Source organism: Rattus norvegicus, chromosome 5, assembly GCF_036323735.1.
Source record: "Rattus norvegicus strain BN/NHsdMcwi chromosome 5, GRCr8, whole genome shotgun sequence".
Lineage (NCBI taxonomy): Eukaryota > Metazoa > Chordata > Mammalia > Rodentia > Muridae > Rattus > Rattus norvegicus.
This window is the reverse complement of record NC_086023.1, coordinates 32,921,176-32,942,307: the sequence shown is the minus strand read 5'-3', so window position 1 is coordinate 32,942,307 and position 21,132 is coordinate 32,921,176. Positions and strand designations below refer to the sequence as shown.

The window sequence follows — 21,132 nt, the reverse complement described above, 5'->3', positions numbered from 1 at the left end:
GTCAAAATGGTATCAGCATTTCAAAGGGCATAAAAAAACTTCAGAACTCATAGAAGAAGGCACTCAATGAGGAACTGGAGGGAAAGTGGCAGCATGTGGACTAATGTGTCACTCGCTTCCCAAAGCTGTCTACTAAGAGCATTAATCCAGCACAGTCCCATGGGGCTCTATATGGACCAAGAGGCTCATTTACAGCCAATGACTCACAGCCTTAGTGTGATGTAACAGGAGGCGGCAGTATCTCGAGGGTCAGTTCCTCATGAATAAAACTGTCACTCTTATTAAAGAGATCCAAAATTAGGCATGCTAGTGCAATCCTTCAATCCCAACACACAAGATCCAAAAAATGCTACAGCATCCTTAGTTACAGGACAAGATTGAGGCTGGCCTGGTGTCAGACATGAGATCCTGTCCTAAACCCAAACCAAAACTAAGCTAAGCCAAAACAAATCAAACCAAACAGAACAAAGCACCTTAAGAGGCTTCATAGGGACAAAGGGCCTTCCCCAGTTTGCAGTGTATAGCAAGAAGTTGGCAGTTTCTAACCTTGAAGAGGGCACATTATAGCCCCACCATGCTTAGATCTCTCCACTCTGTGACGGTGAGAATGCATTGTTTGTTAGATATCTACTTTATAGTTCTCTGTTGTAGAAGACCAACTTACCTCCTCTTCTTGACATTTACAATATATGTACATATTAAAAAGTATGGACATATCATGCTGCCAAGCTTCTTTGTTAAATTAGAGTGTCCCAAGTCAATGCCTTGGCATTTGACCTGGTCATAGTGGCCAGATGAAATTTACTGAAGATTTCAATATAATTGACACTCTCCATAGTCATAAGGAATGCCAACGGTATTTAGCTTTGTGCCTATGGTATAGTTGGTTATGTTGGCTTTTCTCTGTCTAGCTTCTAGGATCTGTGTTGTAGCCTTGTAAGTTCCCTCCCCCTGTATGTCTCTGAGCTTTGGTTCGTCTTGTCCTATTCTTGTCTTCGAGCCAACTTAGAATATTCCTTCACACTGGACATAGTGATTTGCCCGGTGACAGGCTTAAGACTTAAGCTAGGTAAGTGGGATAAGGTTGATGGCTTGATGGGGATCAATTAGTTTTTCTGCCTGTTAAACAGGGAGAAAGAAGATTCACATCCAGGGATTGGTTCAGAGCACTTACAGAGGACCCAGGTTCACGTTTCAGCACAGGCATAGCTCACAACGACCCGTAACTCCAGACACAGGGGATCTACTGTCCTCTTCTGGCCTCTCTGTACGGTGCGCACGCATGTGGTTTACAGACGTGTGTGTTAGCAAAGCATTAATATAATAATCTAAAAAACATGAAAGAATTCCCGTATCTTGATGTCTCCTCTGTCGATCTTCTTTGGTTCTTTTCTATTGTTTTAACAATCTACTCTCCCTACAGTTCTATCCCAGTCACCATGCTCTCTTCATGGGACAGTTTCTGTCCAAGTCTACTTCTTGACCGGCTTTTACAAAGCTGGAAATGGGTATCACCAACTCAGCATCCGCTTCCAGACAATGCAACATATGATAAAAGATGGAGACCTCTGGCTATAGCTAAAGAGAAATACCATTTCCCGAGGGAGAAAATTTGCCACCAAGATAATAGTAGCACTTCAGAAGCATTTTTACAATACTTGAAGTCACTTAATAAATTCTCTTCTCATTTTTCAATTTCAATTTGGTTTTGAAGTTTCCGGGTTTTAAAACCTTGGTTTACATTTGCTTTTTGATAGAAATACTAGAAATAAGATGTTCCGGAACAACCACGTGGAAACTATGGCCATACCCAGTTGCACTGACCCTGCAGATATACTTCTGTGTTTTATTTCTTTTGTGAAGAAAGGGTTGCTTTGTCATGGCGCTAAGCAAAAGGTAGATGTGCATTAACTTCTGCTGAAGTTATCATTATGGGAACATTCCAAGATCATATGTTTTCTGTTTCTCAAGGTTTCTATTTTGGTAATAGATGATGTCTAAAAGTGCTCACTGGATAGTAGGCTGCTTGAATTTTAGCTCAGCTAATCCACTTAACAATCACAAGCACATGTCATTTATGTTTCGTAGAAAATGGAGAAATTGAAATACAAAGGTGCTTAGGACGTTGCATATGATTACACTTAGTAACAGCGAGAGGTTTAGACCTAGAAATAGTTAACTGAGGTATATTATGTTGCTCTGGCATACATAGAAGAAATAAGGATTCACAGTTATTGGGCCATCCACAGAGATTTCCTTAGGGAAGACTTTTGATTGAGGGACACCTCTATCCACTCTGAACCCAGTTACTACTTACAATTTATGTTACAAACTCTCTCTCTCTTTTTTTGTCTTCTGACACAGGAAGTTTGTCAGCTTACAAAACTAGGAGTCCTGGACGTAGCTGGAAATGTAATCCAGATATTTCCAGCAGGCGTAAGTACTATCAATTGTTATTGTAATTAAAAATCATCCTGTTTAATCTATTGGGAATATAAAGTACAAACAGCCAGCAAAATCTGGAGTAATTGGAGCCTTGTACAATGGCTCAAAAGTTTGCTTTGGTCTAGAATTTCAAAACCCATTCTTTTGCATCCTTTTCCTTGTGTTTTGTGCCTGCAGAATACATTTGAACCAATGAAGTCTGATTGGTATTGTAAGTATTTACTCCATCAGTTATGATTAACTGTTTTTGGTTATTACACACTGCTTTTGGTCTCCCCTGACTTACCCCAAATAGTGAATCCAGAAGTGACACTTTTGCTTGCTGCTTTCAGGCTATTAGCTATGAAAATGCACTCTTTCACATTTGGAAGTGAATTTGGTTGTGCTTATTTCAAATCACAGCGACAGTTCATTTTGGCAACTTGTAACTTTGGGGAAAATAATAGTTGTTTTTTTCATATTGCATTTTTATATCCAAGTGAACATGCTGGAACATTCACGTAAATAATTACCAGTCCATTCATCTAGAAAGTATTCAGTAAATACCTGTGGATCCATTGATTTTATTCTTACTGATTTATTCAAAATGTAGGTTTTAGACATTTTAATCTAAGAAAATAATTTTATACCAGAAAGGATGAAATATTTCGATTGTGGTATATACATCATAAAAGGTTTTTTTGTTTTTGGAATTTTCAGACACGTGTTTTTTTTTTTTTTTTTTTTTTTTTTTTTTTTTGTAATAGCCCTGGCTGTCCTGAACTTGCTTTGTAGACCAACCTGGCTGCAAACTCACACACACAGATCCACCTGCTTCTGCCTCCTGAGTTTTGGGATTAAAGGCATGTGCCACCATGCTCAAAAGGCTTTATCTTTTAAGAGGACATTTTTGACACCAAGTACTTTGATATAATCCATCAACACCACCTACCTCCAGAACTTATTTTGTTATCTTACGAACTGAAATGGTGCCATTAGACAAATTCACAATTAGATTAATTTTGTAATTCTCTTGTTAGTATCTCTCACAGCATTTCTCCATTTTTTTAAAACTATATGTTCTGTCTTTATTTATTTGATGACTCTGTGCACTCCACAGATGACATCAGCTGACAGTTGTCCTTCTGTGACCGGCTTATTTTACGTAGCACAGTGTCATTCAAGTTCATCCCTGCTGTCAAGAGTTGGACTTTTCTTCTTTGTCCTAGGCTGATCCATAGTCACTCATACCACATGCATGTGTTCTTTCTGCTTATTCATTGTTCTGGGATCGACACTTGGGTGCTTCATGTTTTTGCTTATTGTGAGCTATGCTGTTGCAAGCTTTGTTGGACAAGTTTGAGTTTTCACTTTCAATTTCTCTAGATATAGCCTCAGAAGTAAAATTACCAGATTATTAGCCCTTTCCTATCTTATTTCCTTCTCTTTATTTTATCTTATTCTCTTATCACACCTGACAGAAGCAGCTTAAGGAAGGGCTTGTTCTGGCTCAGTTCAAGGCAGATTTCATCATGGTGGGGAAGCTAAGACATCAGGCAGGTGAAGCAACTGGTCATGTTTGTCCAAATTGAATTCTGGGGCTCAGCTCTCTCATGTATTATGGGACCCAGCCCATGGAATGGTTCTGCCCACATTCAGAGTGATTCTTCTCAGCTCTCTTAACTAGATCTAAATAACTCCTCACAAAAATGTCCACAGGCTAACCAGTCTAAAGAACCCCACGGGGGCATGCCCCGAAGCTTGCCTTCTGGGTGATTCTAGAGCCTAGCAAATTGGCAATAAATATTAATTAACTTTTTAAAGGATTTAGTATACTCTTAAAATTTTTATAGTTCAAATTATAGGAAAGAATAAATATTTTCTGCAAGACCTGGTAAAGATTCCATGATTTTATTCATACTGTGGGTTGGATTTAAATCTGTGTGTGATAAAATCTTAATTGCCAGAACATCCTTCCAATGCCACCTCTACCACGGTAGCATGGAGCACAGACCATGTAAAGGAACGATCCTTTTCAAGTCTCTGTTGATGTTAGAGTGTTAAGTTTATTAGCAAACATATCTTGATTTTCAACTTAATATTAAGTGAATTAACATTAATGAGTAAACCTAAATAATGTTCTTCAACTCCACTTGGCACCCACCTTGGTATTGCCAATTGTCTTAGTTAGGGTCTTATTGCTGTGAACAGGCACCATGACCAATGCAAGTCTTATAAAGGACAACATTTAATTGGGGCTGGCTTACAGGTTCAGAGGTTCAGTCCATTATCACCAAGGTGGGAGCATGGCAGCATCCAGGCAGGCATGGTGCGGGGAGGAGCTGAGAGTTCTATATCTTCATCCGAAGGAAGTCAGGAACAGACTGAACATCCACAGGCAGCTAGGATGAGGGTCTCTAAGCCCACCCCCACAGTGACACACTTCCTCCAACAAGGCCACACCTTCTAATAGTGCCACTCCCCAGGCCAAGCACATGCAAATCATCACACCAATAATTCACAGTTTTCTCTAAAAAGTGATTCTGTACCAACAGTTATGTTTGCATACCCCTGCTTCCATTAATTTTAGCATGCCTTCGATATCATCTCTGCCAGGTTCATGTTCAGAAAATTCTGCAAACCTTATGAAATAAGATAGTATACAAACTTATCTGAGCTTTGTCCCCAAATTTACCTCGGAATTTTAAAAATGGTTTTCCTGTCTAAAACAGTAATGACATTTCGCAATTGGCATGAAATCTATTTTCCACAGTTCAGAGTTTGGGCAAGCTGATGGAGCACATGGCAAGTGCAGAGGTGAATTGCTGGCTCTGTAGTATAGTTATACTATATAAGTATGTAAGTATTACAGAGTTCAGTTTCAATGTAAGGGATATGAACATGAACAACAATGAAGGACACAGACTTTAACAATGAAGACATAGACTTTAACTATGAAGGACGCAGACTTTAACCATGAAGGAAGCAGACTTTAACAATGAAGACCAAAGACTTAACAATGAAGGATACAGACTTTAACAATGAAGACCACAGACTTTAACCATGAAGTACGCAGACTTTAACAATGAAGGACACAGACTTTAACAATGAAGACCACAGACTTCACTATGAAGGACACAGACTTTGAAGTCATACATACATTAGTTTTAATTCCTAAGTTCTTATTTATGAAACTATGATTTCAGACAAGTTGAATTGCCACTTAAAACCACCAACCTCATGAGCACATTGAGTTAGTCAATGATTTATAAAACACTTTATAGAGATTGTCCAAAGACTGGAAGTTACTTTGCTGATGAATTATATGTGAGCTGTTTGGTAATATTAAAGTATTGCTGGAAATGCACAGTCACAGCACTTGTAGTGACCCTTCACTATCTGGGTGGTAGTAGACTTTCTGAAGGATGGGTTTTACAACCTGTTCTTACTATAAAATGTTGGATGCTGTGAAAAATAGAAGAGCAAAGTGAAAGCCGTGTTTTTGTGAAGCAGACTATGATCTCCAGCACAGGAATTATGGTCTGTAGTATAGATTTCATAGTTTATTTTACTGCCAAGCTTTCGAGGCAGGGTTTGTCTGTGTAATAGTACTGGCTGTCCTGGAACTCCTGTTGTAGAACAGGCTGCCTCGAACTCACAGAGATCCACCTGACTCTGCCTCCTGAGTGCTGGGATTAAAGGCGTGAACTACCATGCTCTACCATTGCTGTTCTCTTAAAAATGATTTTTATTTGAGTTTTATTGCCTAAAATTTGGTGTGTAACTTCGAAAATGTTATTTTGCAATACTATATAATTTTTATTGAGGTAACTTTTAAATATTTGAAGCTGATTCTTAAAAATTTATTTTGTGAATATGTGTTTTGACTCCGTGACTTTTGGGGACCCTCTGTATATCTGGTGTTTGCAGAAGTCAGAAGAGGACATTGGACCCCGTAGAACTATGGTTAAGAATATTTGTGAGCAGCCACATGGGTGCTGGGAATCAATCCTGGGTTCTCTGCAAGAACAAGTGCTTTTGACTGCTGAGCCGTCTTTCCAGTTCCTCCCACCTGCAAAGCTGATATTTTAAATCAGGAGCTCTTGTACAAGTAAGAATGTATGTTAACGGGGTTGGGGATTTAGCTCAGTGGTAGAGCGCTTGCCTAGGAAGTGCAAGGCCCTGGGTTCGGTTCCCAGCTCCGAAAAAAAAAAAAAGAACCAAGAATGTATGTTAACTGGAAACATGATTACAAGTGGGTGTCACCATAACTTGGTTAGCATTTTTCTGGTTATAGAAGTAGTTGGGACGGAGGCTCTAGTGCAGCTGGTAAAGTTCCTTTTTTAGCATGCATGAAGCCCTGTTTGAGCACCAGCACTTCCTAACCTGGTGTGGTAGCACATGCCTGTCATGCTCACGGAGCAAGGACAGTCAAACATTTGGAGACCAAACTCTGGCCAGCATGGGGTGCAGGAGAGCTTGTAAAACAAAAATAAAAACAAAACAAAAACAAAAACAAGAAACAAAGGGTAAAGTAATAAAAGCAGGAAGCATTCATTGTATAAAAGGTATATCCATATATGGATGTTTCAACGATGAATGAAACAAATGAGTTTGAAAGAGAGCAAGAGGGGTATATGGGTGGGCTTGGGAGGAGGGACAGGGAAGAAGTAAATGATGTATGATATTATAATATATAATAATACATTATATATAATGTATAATTTTATAATATAAATGTTATATTAATATATATTATAATATATGTTATATATTACATTATATTATAATAAATATAAGACATTTTGAAAGTGCTTATAAGATTTTAAACTAGAAAGTATAAGGTGGCTTTAAGCTTATTTTTCAGAGACAATGTTATTTTTCTGTCAGTATTTAATTTTTACATATTCACTTTAGGATGAATTGAAATTACACTTCATAAAAATCTTTTTCAGTTAACATTATTTATTGCGTACTCCCCTTCAAGCAATATATCTCAGATATTTAGATTGAATCTTTAAAATCATGTCTACTTTTTTATACTCTCATTTATTGGAATAAGCAGGCCTTTGAGGGAAAAGATTATCAGAAATTGATATCTTTTATTTTAAACTTTCTTTGACGGAGTGAGATTTCCAAAATGTAACCCATGATTCACAGTGAATGGCCGATGTGTAGAACAATGGCAGTTATGGTAATGGCTGGTTTAGTAGTTTCCTGTGCTTGCCATAACTGGGACTGAAGGTCACATTTCTGAAGAGAAGGTCTCTATTTCTTTTTCTCTTAGAAAGATACAAATTATTGGACTTTTGTCAACCCTGACTCACTATGACTTCATCCTAGCTAATTATATCTTTACAATTCGTAGACATGCTGTTTTTGGGTGGGTGGCACTATTCAACCCAGTATACTTTGGTAAAGTGTAAAACTTAGTTTAGATCTAGAACAGATTTAACTGTACTATGTGAGGAGAGATCGGTTCAGCCAACATTTGTTGAATGTCTCCTCTGGCTACTCCCTCTCAAGTGCTCTTGAATACTGGAGGAATTCCGACCATCAGAAGGTACCCAGCACCCATATTAGGCAACTCTGATGTCACCGGCCCCTCAGCTTCTACAATCGCAGGTGTACATCCCTGTACATGTACACATAATTAAAATCTTTTCTTGAAATTGAGTGAACCAACTAATTGGTTATTTTATTTAGTGTTTGTGTGTGAACCATCACACATGTGTGATGAAGGCCACGGAGCAGCCTTTGACTCTCTGTTTCAGCTATGTTGGTTCTAGGTCCTAACTCAGGTTATCAGGCTTGGCAACCAAGTATGTTGCTCACTGAGCCGTATTGCTGGTCTTCAAACAACAAAACTGAAAATGGAATTCTTACCACCAGAATATTCTAGTGAGACAAATGAACAGTGATGGATATTGCTTGTGTGGAAATGTCACGTTGGTTCTCATAAAAGCAAGAAATACAGACAAAAAAAATTAGGAACATTGAAAAAGTAGAAATTAGCTTGGGAAGAAAAGGGGCCAGGCAGGTAGTAATTCATGATGTCTCCAAAATATCAAGATAAAAAGTGGCCAGATGCACTTACAATTTTTGAGAATGGGGAAGGAGAAAATATTACTGTTACTTGCTACTGAGAACTTTGGATGACCTACTCGTGGGGCTTGTGAGAGTCAAGAGCTACTGATATTTTAAAAGGAATAGAAAACTCAGTCTCTAGAGAAATAGTGGCTATATCCCTATATAGGGCGAAAAGTGAATTCCTTAGATTTTTAGTCCCTTTGAAATAATTTTAAAAGACCTTTTTATATGCATCTTCTTTCACTAGCTCTTCTGGACCCAAACTTCAGTGATTTGAAATAGAGGTTGGCCTAATCAAAATAACAAAAACGTCTTTCGAGACAGGGATTCTCTATATAACAGCTCTGGCCATTTGGAAATGGAGCTGTAGACCAGGCTGGCCTTGAACTCACAGAGATCTATCTGCCTCTTTCTGCTTAGAGGTGGGATTACAGGCATGGGCTGACAAAAAGTTTTAATAACTATCACCAGGAAGCATCATGAGGTCTGTCTTTGATGTGAAATTTAGAACAAAACCTCATCTTTGAATATTGTAGAACCAGCAGCAAGCTTTGTCCTTTAAAGTAACACTCTTGTCCGACTCTATTAGCAACCTTTCTACTCATTCATGACATCATGACATTTTAGATCTAGAAATAAAACGTGTTATTTCTTTGCATCAGTACTATATAGTGGTTCAGTAATTTTACAAGTTTTTGATGCAATGTTTCATGGAGTAAAATCTGTTTGCTGTTGCACAATTCCCCGGAGAAACAGACTGGACCTTAGACCTATTTAATGCTAAATGTATTGAGACTCCAGAGAAGTAATTAGCTAGTAGAAATTGCCCTCCATTTTGAGTACACAATAGAATCCTTTGGATAGCTTGTTAAAACCCAGAATGCTGGGCTTCACTCCCAGAGTTTCTGAGTCAGATGGCCATGGAGCCCAAGAATGTGCAATTCTATTAAGTTCTCAGGTGTTGCTGATGCTGCAGGTGTGGGGATCATACTTGGAGAACCACAGACCTGAATTACAGAGCGATGTGGATCTAGACCTGGAATTCCAGACTTTGCCAAAAGCCCAGTCTCCATCGATCTTAGTACAGAGCCTCTGAAAAACCTATTCTTCGTCTTAGCGGTGAAAAGTAGGGGGTGTCCCTGCTATTCCACAAATAACATTTCTTTTCTTACATTGGGAGGTCAGATTCTGAGAATGTCACTGTGTCCTTGAGTCCAGTGATGCTGAAGGAGCACTGTTTGAACAATATAGTTCCCGTGTATGAGGAAAAGGCTTCACATAGAAACAGGGTTTCAGTATGTGAACACAGGGACACAGAATAGTGGGTTTTGGGAATTGAGATTGTCATGTTGGCCAGTAGAGTTAACCTTATTCTTCTAAGCTACACACATTGTAAATGTATGTGGTAATTCCCTACTGCTGATAAAAATGGATGATTATTTATTTTTTTACCCAATTTAAAAATAGGCCAGAGAGTTTAGTATGCGAATTGAACACTAAGTTACTCTGGAGGATTTTTGGGAAGGCCAAATCTGTACCAGGTTATTTATTTAATAACTTGAGAGTTTTATCTTTAAAGAATTTCCCATTTACATTAACTGGATGCAATTTGGATGTGGACAATTTATCTTAAACATTTCTATGGCTACAGGTCAATGTGACAATGCGTGTTGTCACATTGACCTGTAGCCATAGAAATGTTTAAGATAAAATGCTTTGCTAAGAGCACGCTCTCTATTTTTCCAGAAGCACAAATCATGTGGACAGTGAAGAGGTTTGAATCCACCGTTCCCAAACACAATCCCCCCCCCCCCCAGCTTAATAGTTATTGGTGTTACGTCCTTTGGCGCCATAGTGTGTTAACTGTAATATTAATCTTTTTCCCTCTATGCAATTGGTGGTATTAAACACCTGTATTAAAATACTCTTTGCACTGAACCCCCCAGTGAACGTGATTGTTAGGGGGAGGGCGGCAATGGGGGGAGGATGGGGAGGGGAACACCCATAAAGAAGGGGAGGGGGAGGGGCTAGGGGGATGTTGGCCCAGAAACCAGGAAAGGTAATAACACTCGAAATGTAAATAAGAAATACTTAACTTAATAAAAAAAAGTAATAAAAAATACTCTTTGCAAGGTGCTTAGCATACAGTTGGTGGTCAGCAAAAATAGGAACAGTGAATAATTGAGATACTATCTATTATTAGTGCACTGGCACATGCTATGTAGTAAATGTTCTTTTCTGTTTTGGGGTACTGACTGGTTGACCCCAGGTTTTTATGCTCACCAGGCAGGTACCCTTCCTTCAGGCTTTCTTTAAGGGTTGGTTTGAGTTGTCTGTCCCTCACCTCATCCTGTACTTAGGGATGTGTATGCAGACCTTCAAAAGCATATGGTGAGGTGCTGGGCTGTAGCTTGGTGACAGAGTGCTCGCCCAGGAAATCCAAGGCCTAGGTTCAATCCTCAGTAACACAGACCACAATAAAAACTTAACTGAGCCCAATTTGATTAGGGACTCCATTGATTTGTACTCCAGGGCCACTGTGATGTGTACAACCTCAGTAGCACATACCACACCCTAGACCCCTTGACTGAAGTCTAAATAATGAGTTTCTCTGAAGATGCATTTGCATTCCTCTGATCTAACTCAGCTGTGTAATAAGAAAGAAGCAGTCAACTGTGCTTCTGAAAGAGCCCTGATTCTCAGGATCTGTAACTTTAGTTCTGCTTCTGTAAGTCACTTTCCACCCTCTAGTAGAACACTGGGTTTCTAAATGGAAGACTGTCTCTGAAAATAGAGCCCTATGTCATTGACCTTGGTTCCTTAGACCCTTGTCAGATTGTTGGTAACTAGTTATCTTGATGTCATTTTTTTTTTTTTTGGTTTAGGTCAAACATATTTAATGATTTTCTTTTTTTGTTTTTTGTTTTTTTATCTTTATTAACTTGAGTATTTCTTATTTACATTTCGATTGTCTTTCCCTTTCCCGGTTTCCAGGCCAACATCACCCTAACCCCTCCCCCTCTCCTTCTATATGGGTGTTCCCCTCCCCACCCTCCCCCCATTACCGCCCTCCCCCCAACAATCACGTTCACTGGGGGTTCAGTCTTAGCAGGACCCAGGGCTTCCCCTTCCACTGTTGCTCTTACTAGGATATTCATTGCTACCTATGAGGTCAGAGTCCAGGGTCAGTCTATGTATAGACTTTAGGTAGTGGCTTAGTCCCTGGAAGCTCTGGTTGGTTAGCATTGTTGTTCATATGGGGTCTCGAGCCCCTTCAAGCTCTTCCAGTCCTTTCTCTGATTCCTTCAATGGGGGTCCTGTTCTCCGTTCAGTGGTTTTTAATGTCATTTTCTGTTTTAAAAAGTGACTTCTGGGTGCACGGCCAATGCTGGCTGTTTTTGATCATTTCTAGTCTCAGAAAATCTTGTTGAGCTGCCTGGACCCCAGATTCTGGCTTGACTGGTAGATGGTATAGATGATAAACTGTAATCTCTACCTGTTGCTTGTCTGATTCATGAAGCCTAAATGTTTCATGAATGATTCCAATGTCTTTAGTCATTTTATACTTTTGTGCTTATGCAAAATAAAGAAATGTGTCTTATTAATGCATTTGTATACATGTGCACACATGTGTGCATTTGTGTACCTGTGAATGGATGTGTGTGGAGGCCAGAGATTGAAGTTAGATGCCTTTCTCTGTTATTCAAACCTTATGTGTTGAATCAATTTGTTTCATTTGAACCAGGAGCTCACACAAAATTTGGCTATGTTAGCCAGCCAGCAGGCTTTGAAGAGACCTGGTCTCCATCTTTTACATGCTGGGATGACAGATAGGTGGGTACCGGGGATTCTACCTCTGGTTCTCATCCTCATGCTACAAGCTCTTTACCTGCTGAGCAATCTTCAACACCTACTATTTTATTTTTTGTAGGATCCTTATTATTTCAAAATGAGCTTACATACCTTCATTAGAGTAATTTCCACATAGGCAGTTATAGACAAATATTCATGCACACACATGAATTTCCAGGAAGACCATTTAATTTTAGTTTGTAGTTTTATAAGGAACTATGACCTGGAATGCTTGGAGAATAGCTATTACATTACAAATATTACCATGCCCCTGATCAAACATGTCTAAGTAGTCTAGGAAACACAACTGAGTTATGGGAAAGAGACTTATTGACAGAGTGAAATTGCAGTGTTTACCTCATATCCAAACTACCATCTGAAGCTTAAAAGTTTTTTTAGAACTGGTTTTAAATATAACCTCAGAATGAAAGAGAGATATGCAAGGAAATATCCATAAAGTTGTGGGCAAGAATGCCTCTGAATCTGTCCATGATATGGTGGCTGGCATTGAAGGTTCAGTTTGCTCTGGGCTGTGAGAGATTTCAGCCACATACCTTGCTCACTATTTATTCTGCCTCTATGTCTCTGCAATAGTAGTCTTTGGGATCCATTTGTTATTTGGTATCTATCCATCTGTCTGTTTGTACTGACTGGTTTTGTGTGTCAACTTGACACAAGCTGGAGCTATCCCAGAGAAAGGCATTGTCTCAATTAGTGATCAAGGGTGGGAAGGCCCATTGTGGGTGGTGCCATCTCTGGGCTGGTGGTCCTGGGTTCTATAAGAAAGCAGGCTGAGCAAGCCAGGGGAAGCAAGCCAGTATGCAGCACCCCTCCATGGCCTCTGCATCAGCTCCTGCCCTGTGTGACTTCCTGGTCTGACTTCCTTTTGTGGTGAACAGCCATGTGGAAGTGTAAGCTGAATAAACCCTTTCCTCCCCAACTCGCTTCTTGGTCATGATGTTTTGTGCAGGAATACAAATCCCGACTAAGACTATTCTTTGTCTTAGCAGTGATAAGTATGGGGTGTCCCTGCTATGTTACACAAATAACATTTCTTTTCTTACACTGGGAGGTCAGATTCTGAGAATGTCACTGTGCCCTTGAGTCCAGTGATGCTGAAGGAGCACTGTTTGAACAATATAGTTCCCGTGTATGAGGAAAAGGCTTCACATAGTCTACTTTTTGCCTCTCAAATATTAAAGACAGATATGTTCTGGCCTTGAATCTCTTTGATTTGACCTTGATTTGAAAAGAACATATATTTTTTTCAGTTGTCAGGGTTCCTTTCCACGTATCAATTTATTAGGAGATATACATTTAAAACAGCATTCTGTGACCTGTAACAGACACAGGACATGGGCCAACGCTTTGCTAATGCAAAGCCCTTGTGGGATCTGGTTTTATGTGAATGATGTAAGCTTAGCTAACATGGGCTAGTGAACTCCAAAGCTGGACTGGATGCTTTCCCTGTCTTCGCTTTTACGAGGCTGAGCTCATGTTCTGCTGTTCCTTGGGTGGGGGCGGGAGAAAATGAGTGTGCTGAATTACATGCTGTTGCTTCTTTTACTGTTCCAATTCTAACATTTCATGAGATAGCCCTTTTGAGATGAAAGCATAAAGAAAATTCATAAAACATTACTCTAGAGACAATGATCATTTTGTTAAAACTCAGGTTTAAAATTTGAGTGCCCAATTAAATTTGGTGGTATAGCTGTTTTTCACTGCTTAGCTGAACTTAAGATCTGGGTTTTGACTTTTTCTATCTATATGTGATTTTATAGGAATTAAAGACAGGCTGGTGCTGGGCGCCTATAAAATGGAAATCTGTGAAAGGATCCTGTTCCAAGGGACATGGTGCTTGAAGGCCTATGTTTATCTGCCATTAGTTAAACACTTCAGAATATGAGTTTTCTTACTAGGTTGTAATGGCCTGACTTGGGAGAGTGAAAAGATGTCCCACTTGCTTCCATAAATGGAGATTCCAACATTTAAATAGCTCTTATCTTTTCATTGAGGAATGAGGATAGGGTACTCTACTTAGAAAAGCAGAGCTGTTTCTTCTCTTCCTCCTCCTCTTCTTTCTCCTCTCCTCCTCTGCTTCAGTCTCTCTTAGAAGGGGGAACAAAATAATCATGTGAGGCAGAGGGAGGGATCCGAGTGGGAGAGGGAAGGAGGAAGGGAAAAGGGGGGGGAGGACAAAATTATATATTGGGGGGGGGACAGGCCAGAAGCCCAGAGAGCCAGGAGAATGAATGGAAATGTGTAGTTACCAGGGGAATGGATGTAAGGTGGAGTGGGGAGAACCTCTAGAAAGTCCCAGAGACCTAGGATGTAAGAGGATCCCAGGACTCAATGGGGATGACCTAAGCCAAAATGCCCAACAGTGGGGGAATGGGCTTAAAACTTTTTAAAAAATGTATTAATTTATTTTATGTGTGTATACTGTTGCTTTCTTCAGTCAAGCACACCAGAATTGGGTGTCAGATCCCATTAACAATGGTTGTCAGCCACCATGGGGTTGCCGGGAATTGAACTCAGGACCTCTGGAAGAACTCTTAACCACTGAGCCATCTCCCCAGCCCCAGGGGAAATGGAGCCTGAACAGTTCACCTACAGTAGTTAGGCATGGACCCCAGTGGAGGGATGGGGACATCAACCCACCTTCAAAAGAAATGCAGGGACAAAAATGGAGCAGAGACTGAAGCAATGGCTGGCCAGCAACTGATCCAACTTGGGATCCATTCTAAGGGTAGACACCAAACCCTGATGCTATGTTGTGCTTGCAGACAGGAGCCTAACATGGATGTCCTCTGAGAGGCTCTACCAGCAGCTGACTGAGACAGATGCACATTCTTATAGCCAACCATTGGACTGAGGTTGGGGACCCCTATGGAAGTTAGGGGAAGGAATGAAGGAATGAAGGGGATGGCAACCTCATAGGATGACCAATAGTGTTAGCTAGTCAGGACCCCTAGGAACTCCAGAGACTGGCCACCAACCAAACAGCATACATGGGCTGGTCTGAGGCAACCTGGCACATATGTAGCGGAGGACTGACTGCCTTGTCTGGCCCCAGTTGGAGAGGATGTGCTTAGTCCTATAGAGACTTGATGCCCCAGAGAGGGGAGCTGCTGGGGTGGGGCACCCTCTCAGAGGCAAAGGGGAGAAGGGATAGTGTGGGGAACTCTGGGAGAGGGGACATGGGAGCACCACTTGGGATGTAAATAAGTAAAATAAATAATTAAAAGAAAAAGAAAATGAGGGTCAGTATGTTTAGGAGACTAACCCTGGTCATAAATAAGAAGGATCTTCAAGTCTTTAAAAGCTTTGGGAACTTGAGGTGTACAGATCAGCTGTAGACTGTTTCCTCATGTTTATACGATCTCCTGTATATCATAAACTAGTGGGAAAGAGTCCCTCAAATCCAGTAAGTGGTTCTCCTTAAATCACATTACTCAGGTGATAAGATCTCTCTTCCTATCTGCCGGCTCTTCCTCAAGAAAACTCAATGATTATCGGCATATTTTGTTTTGTCAGTGATGCATTTTCAACACTAGAACAGTACCTGACACATAGTAGACAATAAAACCTGTCCGGGGACAATTTTATTTGCACGAATGGAGGAGCAATACTGTTGGTATGCCAGGCTAGCCAGAAATGTTGCTAAACCTTGTGTAGAACATCCAACAGTTCCCTCAGAGGTTACCTGGCTGGAATGGCCATGCTGAAGTTGACAAGCCCGAGTCCACGGCATTTGTGACTTATTTATTTCTAGGCTCCAAGCTTTTATTCCAGAAATTGAAAAGTATTTATTATAAACTGTGTGATTGTCAAATAGCTTGCAGAGTGCAGAAAAATAGTCAATGGTGATAGCTAAAGTTCTTATGTCTCAGCCCATGCTCACATATCCTGAGTCATAGCCACTCAGCTTGCTGTTCCCAACACTGTAGTAGTTTTGCTTTAGTTCACGTTTGCATGATGTACTTGTTATCATTCCTTTCATCTTTTCTGTAGCCATTCAGTTTACATACATATTACATATGCTATATGAATTCATTTAAAAACATCCAGTATAAAATCCTCAGTCTTCAAGTTGTAGCATTTAGTTTACCTTGATGTATTGCTGAATTAATTGGGGCCAACTCAGCATCTTCCTATGAATTTCTACCTTCTTCTCCTTCTCCTGTGCTCCTTTCCCACTCCCCCTTTTTGCTTAAATCCGGAGAATTTTATAATTCCATTTTTATAAATTTAATACTAAAGTTTTATATGTTACTGTTACATTTGCTTAAACGTTAAACATTTACTTGCTTTATGGGGGTTATTAATTTATGCTTCTAGGGAGTGTAAGAACTTCAAACTTATTTTCCTCATGCTCCGTTCTGAATATTTTTTGAGTATTGTAATGACTTTTGCACTTTAAGGCTTTACTGCTCTGTGACACACATAGACACACATAGACACACATAGATGGAATTCCTTTTCATTGCTACAACTTCTTCCCTTTTCTTTAACCTCTGAGAGGAATCCTATTTACTGCCAGGTCAAAACATCTTCTTGCCTTTCCTTTCAATGAATTTACATTATTCCGGTTTTAACCTAAATCCTTTATTTGTTCCTGAGGAATAACTTTTTTCTGTGTGTGTACGATCCAAATTAACACTATCATTTCCCTCTCCCTCAGCATTTCAAATTCTATCTACTGTTTCCCAGCATTCATTGCTGCCGCCGAGTGTCTTGCCATTCGCTTGCTGCAGGCTCATACGCCGGCATGTTGCCTTCCTCAGGAGCAAAGCAAATCTGTTTTTCTCTTCCTAGAAGCTTCTAAGATTTTTTTTCTCATAGTTTCATTATTAATGTCGATTACGTTGTTTCTATACATTTATTTCATTTTATTTTTCCCACCTGGAATTTATCAGACTGCTTAAATGTGTGGATCAATGTCGTTCTCAGTTACACACAACCAACTTGACACATCGGGGAAAAGGGAATGGAGGGATTGCCTCCATCCTACTGACCCATAGGCAGGTCTTGGCGGCATTTTCCTGATGAATATAGGAGGGCCCAGACACTGTAGGAAATGCCATCCCTGGACAGGTGACTCTGGGTGGCAGGAAAGCAAGCGAGTAACTATGGAGCCTGAGCCAGTAAGGAGTATGCCACGGTCTTTGCTTCAGTTCCTGCCTTCGGGTCTTAAATTCCTGCCATGACTTCTCTGATAATAGACCCTTTTAATGGGACCAGAGACATTGTTTCCCACCCCAGCTGCTTTTGGTCACGCTATTTATCAAAGCAATAGAAGTCAAACTAGGACAATATGATATTCATTATGTTGAAAAGCGCTAGTCACTTTCTTTCCAATATTGTTTGGTCTCTCTTTTTTTCCTCCTGTAATTTAATTTCATATACTTTGTAACTTTTCATTGTATCTACTTTACATGTTATTCCAGTTCTGTATTTCATTCTTTTTTTCTCTTTGCACTTCATTTTACATTTTCCTCACATGTTTTTACAATCCTGTCATTTACTTTTTGGTGACAATATTTAAATATTGTTATGTTTACTCGTTTTCTCCCTAACTTTAGTCATTGTACAGTGCCTGGTTGGTTCTTTTTTCAAATCTATTATGCTACCATTCACATTTTTAACTGGACTTTATTTGCTAAACATGGTAATTGTAGTGACTTTAATATCTATGTCTAATAAAGGCAATAATGGAGAATATTTGGGGTCCATATTGAATACACTTGTCTTATCTGTTGTTAGTGCAGCTTTATTCATTCATAGAAGTGCTGTTCAACTCAGAGCACCTTTCCTTAGATAGTTGGTTAGTCTTGATTATATATTGAAAATTATATTTGAATAATTTTTTGGAAAATGCCTAGAAGTCTCAGATGATGTAAAGTTTTAGATGTATGTCTGTTTACTTTTACCATGCCAAACAATATGGCACTTATTAATTCAAATGAAAGGTTAATTATATATTTCACTTCCTAAGGATTATCGAGAAAACTTTGTGTTTCTGGGACTGGAAGATTTTTATTATTAGATTAAAAAATATGCACATTGGTTAGTCTTTGTTTGTCAGGTTGACATAAACTAAACTCAACTGGGAAGAGAAAATGTCAGTTGAGAAGTTGCCTCCATCAGAAAGTTTACATGGCACACGCCTTTAATCCCCACACTTGGGAGGCAGAGGCATTCGGGTCTCTATTAGTTCAAGGCCACCCTGTTCTATAGAGGGAGTTCCAGGACAGCCAGGGCTATACACAGAGAAATCCTGACTCAGTGCTACCTGACACCCCCGCCACCCCCACACACACAAAGAAGAAAAAAAAAAAGAAAAGAAAGTCGGCATACTAGTAATTGTAACTAGGCTAATATATTAAATTATTTCTGAAAAAATGTTTTCATTGTGGATTATTTGAAAAATATAGACAAATGAAAAAGGAAAACAAATTTACCTGAAGTTACCAGCATGATAGAGCAGGATCTGTCCCATCAGTGCACTGTTTTAGTTCTTTACTATTCTTCCAGTTAAGACCATGTTACCAGAAGCCTGCTTTATAACCTCCCCAGGTAGGCATGGAATATTCACAGGTGTGTTATTAGAATTAAGACATACAAATTGCTGTTGTAATATATACATGTTTTAAAATGTGCATTTAGTTAAACATACATATTTCCTCCTGATTTAATTTTCTACATCATTATTTATAATATCTGTGAAGTATGTATGTATGTATGTATGTATGTATGTATGTATGTATGTATGTATGTATGTATGTATATAATTAAGCCATCTCTGAGCTTTTGGACACGTGGGGGCATATTTCAGACTACTTACTTAATACAAATATTTCTACTGTTCTCATGCAGTTTATCTTGGTACATACCAGGTTTTAGTCCCCTACAAAGACTTCTGGAAGTTATATTTCTTGAGTCAAAAAATTATACATATTTTCACACAGTATATAATTGTCTGCTTCTGTTTCCTCTGGCATGGATTTTTCTGTTGTCCCTAATGGTGTTGGCCTCCAGTGATGGTCAGGCAACTTCATTTAAGAAGTTGATTGTTTAATTTGAGAGTTTCTGTAAAATCGGCAGCTTTCTCTTTTTTAACCCACTGTGTAGGAATGGATAAAATTCTGACTCAAAGTGAAAATGCCAGCTGGTATTAGGAATTCTGATGCTTCCCTGAGGTTGCCCACCACTAGGACAAAAATCAACTCCTCTTCCTGTTCGAGCACAGGTTTTGCTAGGCTACAAAGGCTATGTAGTTTGGAGGTTAGGGGAAGAAGGTGGGGTGCGGGAATTGGAGAGTACACATAGGGTAGAGTGTGGGTCCTTGACTCCACAGTGCTGCCTCCCCTGAGTGTACAGCGGTGACACTGTCCAGTGTGTCTCTGTCACCTTCTCTGAAGTCTCTTTTACCTCTCTGGGTTGAACTTCCTCAACTGATTCCAGATAGCAATTCTTCCCTACTTCCATATTCACTTTGCTTGATGCTTCATCCTTTGCTTGAGTGTCTACAGCTGCATTCTAGTCCTGTGAGAATTTCTCTGAGTCTTTGAGCAGCTAATTATGTAATGCTATTTATCATGGAATCATGCCTAGGATTTGTAACGGAGAAGGAGACTACTGAGTGTGCTCTGCCTTTACATCTTGAAGTCGGAAAGAAGCACCTTTTACTGGGACATCTGAAGTGTAGGAAATTACTGTCACCCCCTGTCTGGTGGGGATGAATTGGGGAAGTCAATGTTTATAGTCTGTTCAACCCGCTTTAACAAAATACCTCATGAGGATGATTGGTAAGCAACAGAAGCTATTTTTACATTTAAGGTATCCTGGATCAGGTTACCAACAGATTTGAAATCTAGAGAGGATTCACTGTGCTTTAAAGGTGATGCTGTCTAGATTGGTCCTTATGTGTCAAAAAGATACATATATTCCCATGCACCTCTTGTACAGGGCATTTATGAGATCAGACCCTTAAGACCATTCACTTCCCAAAGCCTCATGCCTTTTAATACTATAAAATTTAGGATTAAATTTCAACATAGAAATTTTGGAAATAAGATCACAACAATAATAAAAAGGAAGAAAAAACTTAATTCCAACAAGACGTTCCTGCTGAGGAAAAGAAACCCACAGTTTGTTTATGCTAGACACTGGGCTGTGCGTTGATTGATTACCTCCTTTTTCTGGAAAGATGTAAAGATTACCAAGTACTTTACACATTCTTCATTGGACTTATAAAGTTCCATGAAGTGAATGTTAGTCTATTTATAGAAACAGACTCAGATACTTTAAATGATATTTCAGGTTGTGTGGAAGGAAAGGATATGTCCTTAGCCTTCACCTTTAAACCTATCAGTCTCTCCAGTCCACTGTTACATATAGATTAAGTTAGTTGAAACAGTAAATGAAGTGTTTTTATGGTCATACCTGAAAACATTCATACAAGTAACAGTATACAGATGGAGTAGGTTGTACTTAAACACACACACACACACACACACACACACACACACACACACACACACACCACACACACACACACACACACACACACCACACCACACACCACACCACACACACACACACACACACACACACACACACACCACACCACACACACACACACACACACACACACACCACACCACACACACACACACACACCACACACCACACCACACACACACACACACACACACACACACACACACACACACCACACCACACACACACACACAGAGGCTA

General features: G+C 39.6%; 1 protein-coding gene across 8 annotated transcripts in view; it reads left to right on the top strand.

The window, feature by feature from the left end:
• Window positions 1-21,132, top strand: part of Lrrc69 (leucine rich repeat containing 69) — a 158,337-nt gene that overhangs the window by 36,869 nt on the left and 100,336 nt on the right. For 5 of the 8 annotated variants that reach the window (NM_001134624.1, XM_039110544.2, XM_039110541.2 and 2 more), the window contains one exon: window positions 2,365-2,436. In NM_001134624.1, coding sequence (NP_001128096.1) covers window positions 2,365-2,436 — 72 coding nt within the window. Of the gene's footprint in view, window positions 1-2,364; window positions 2,437-2,622; window positions 2,657-6,354; window positions 6,536-7,950; window positions 8,101-21,132 lie in introns of those variants that run through there. The other 3 variants (XM_039110542.2, XM_039110546.2, XM_039110543.2) reach the window with 3 other exon arrangements.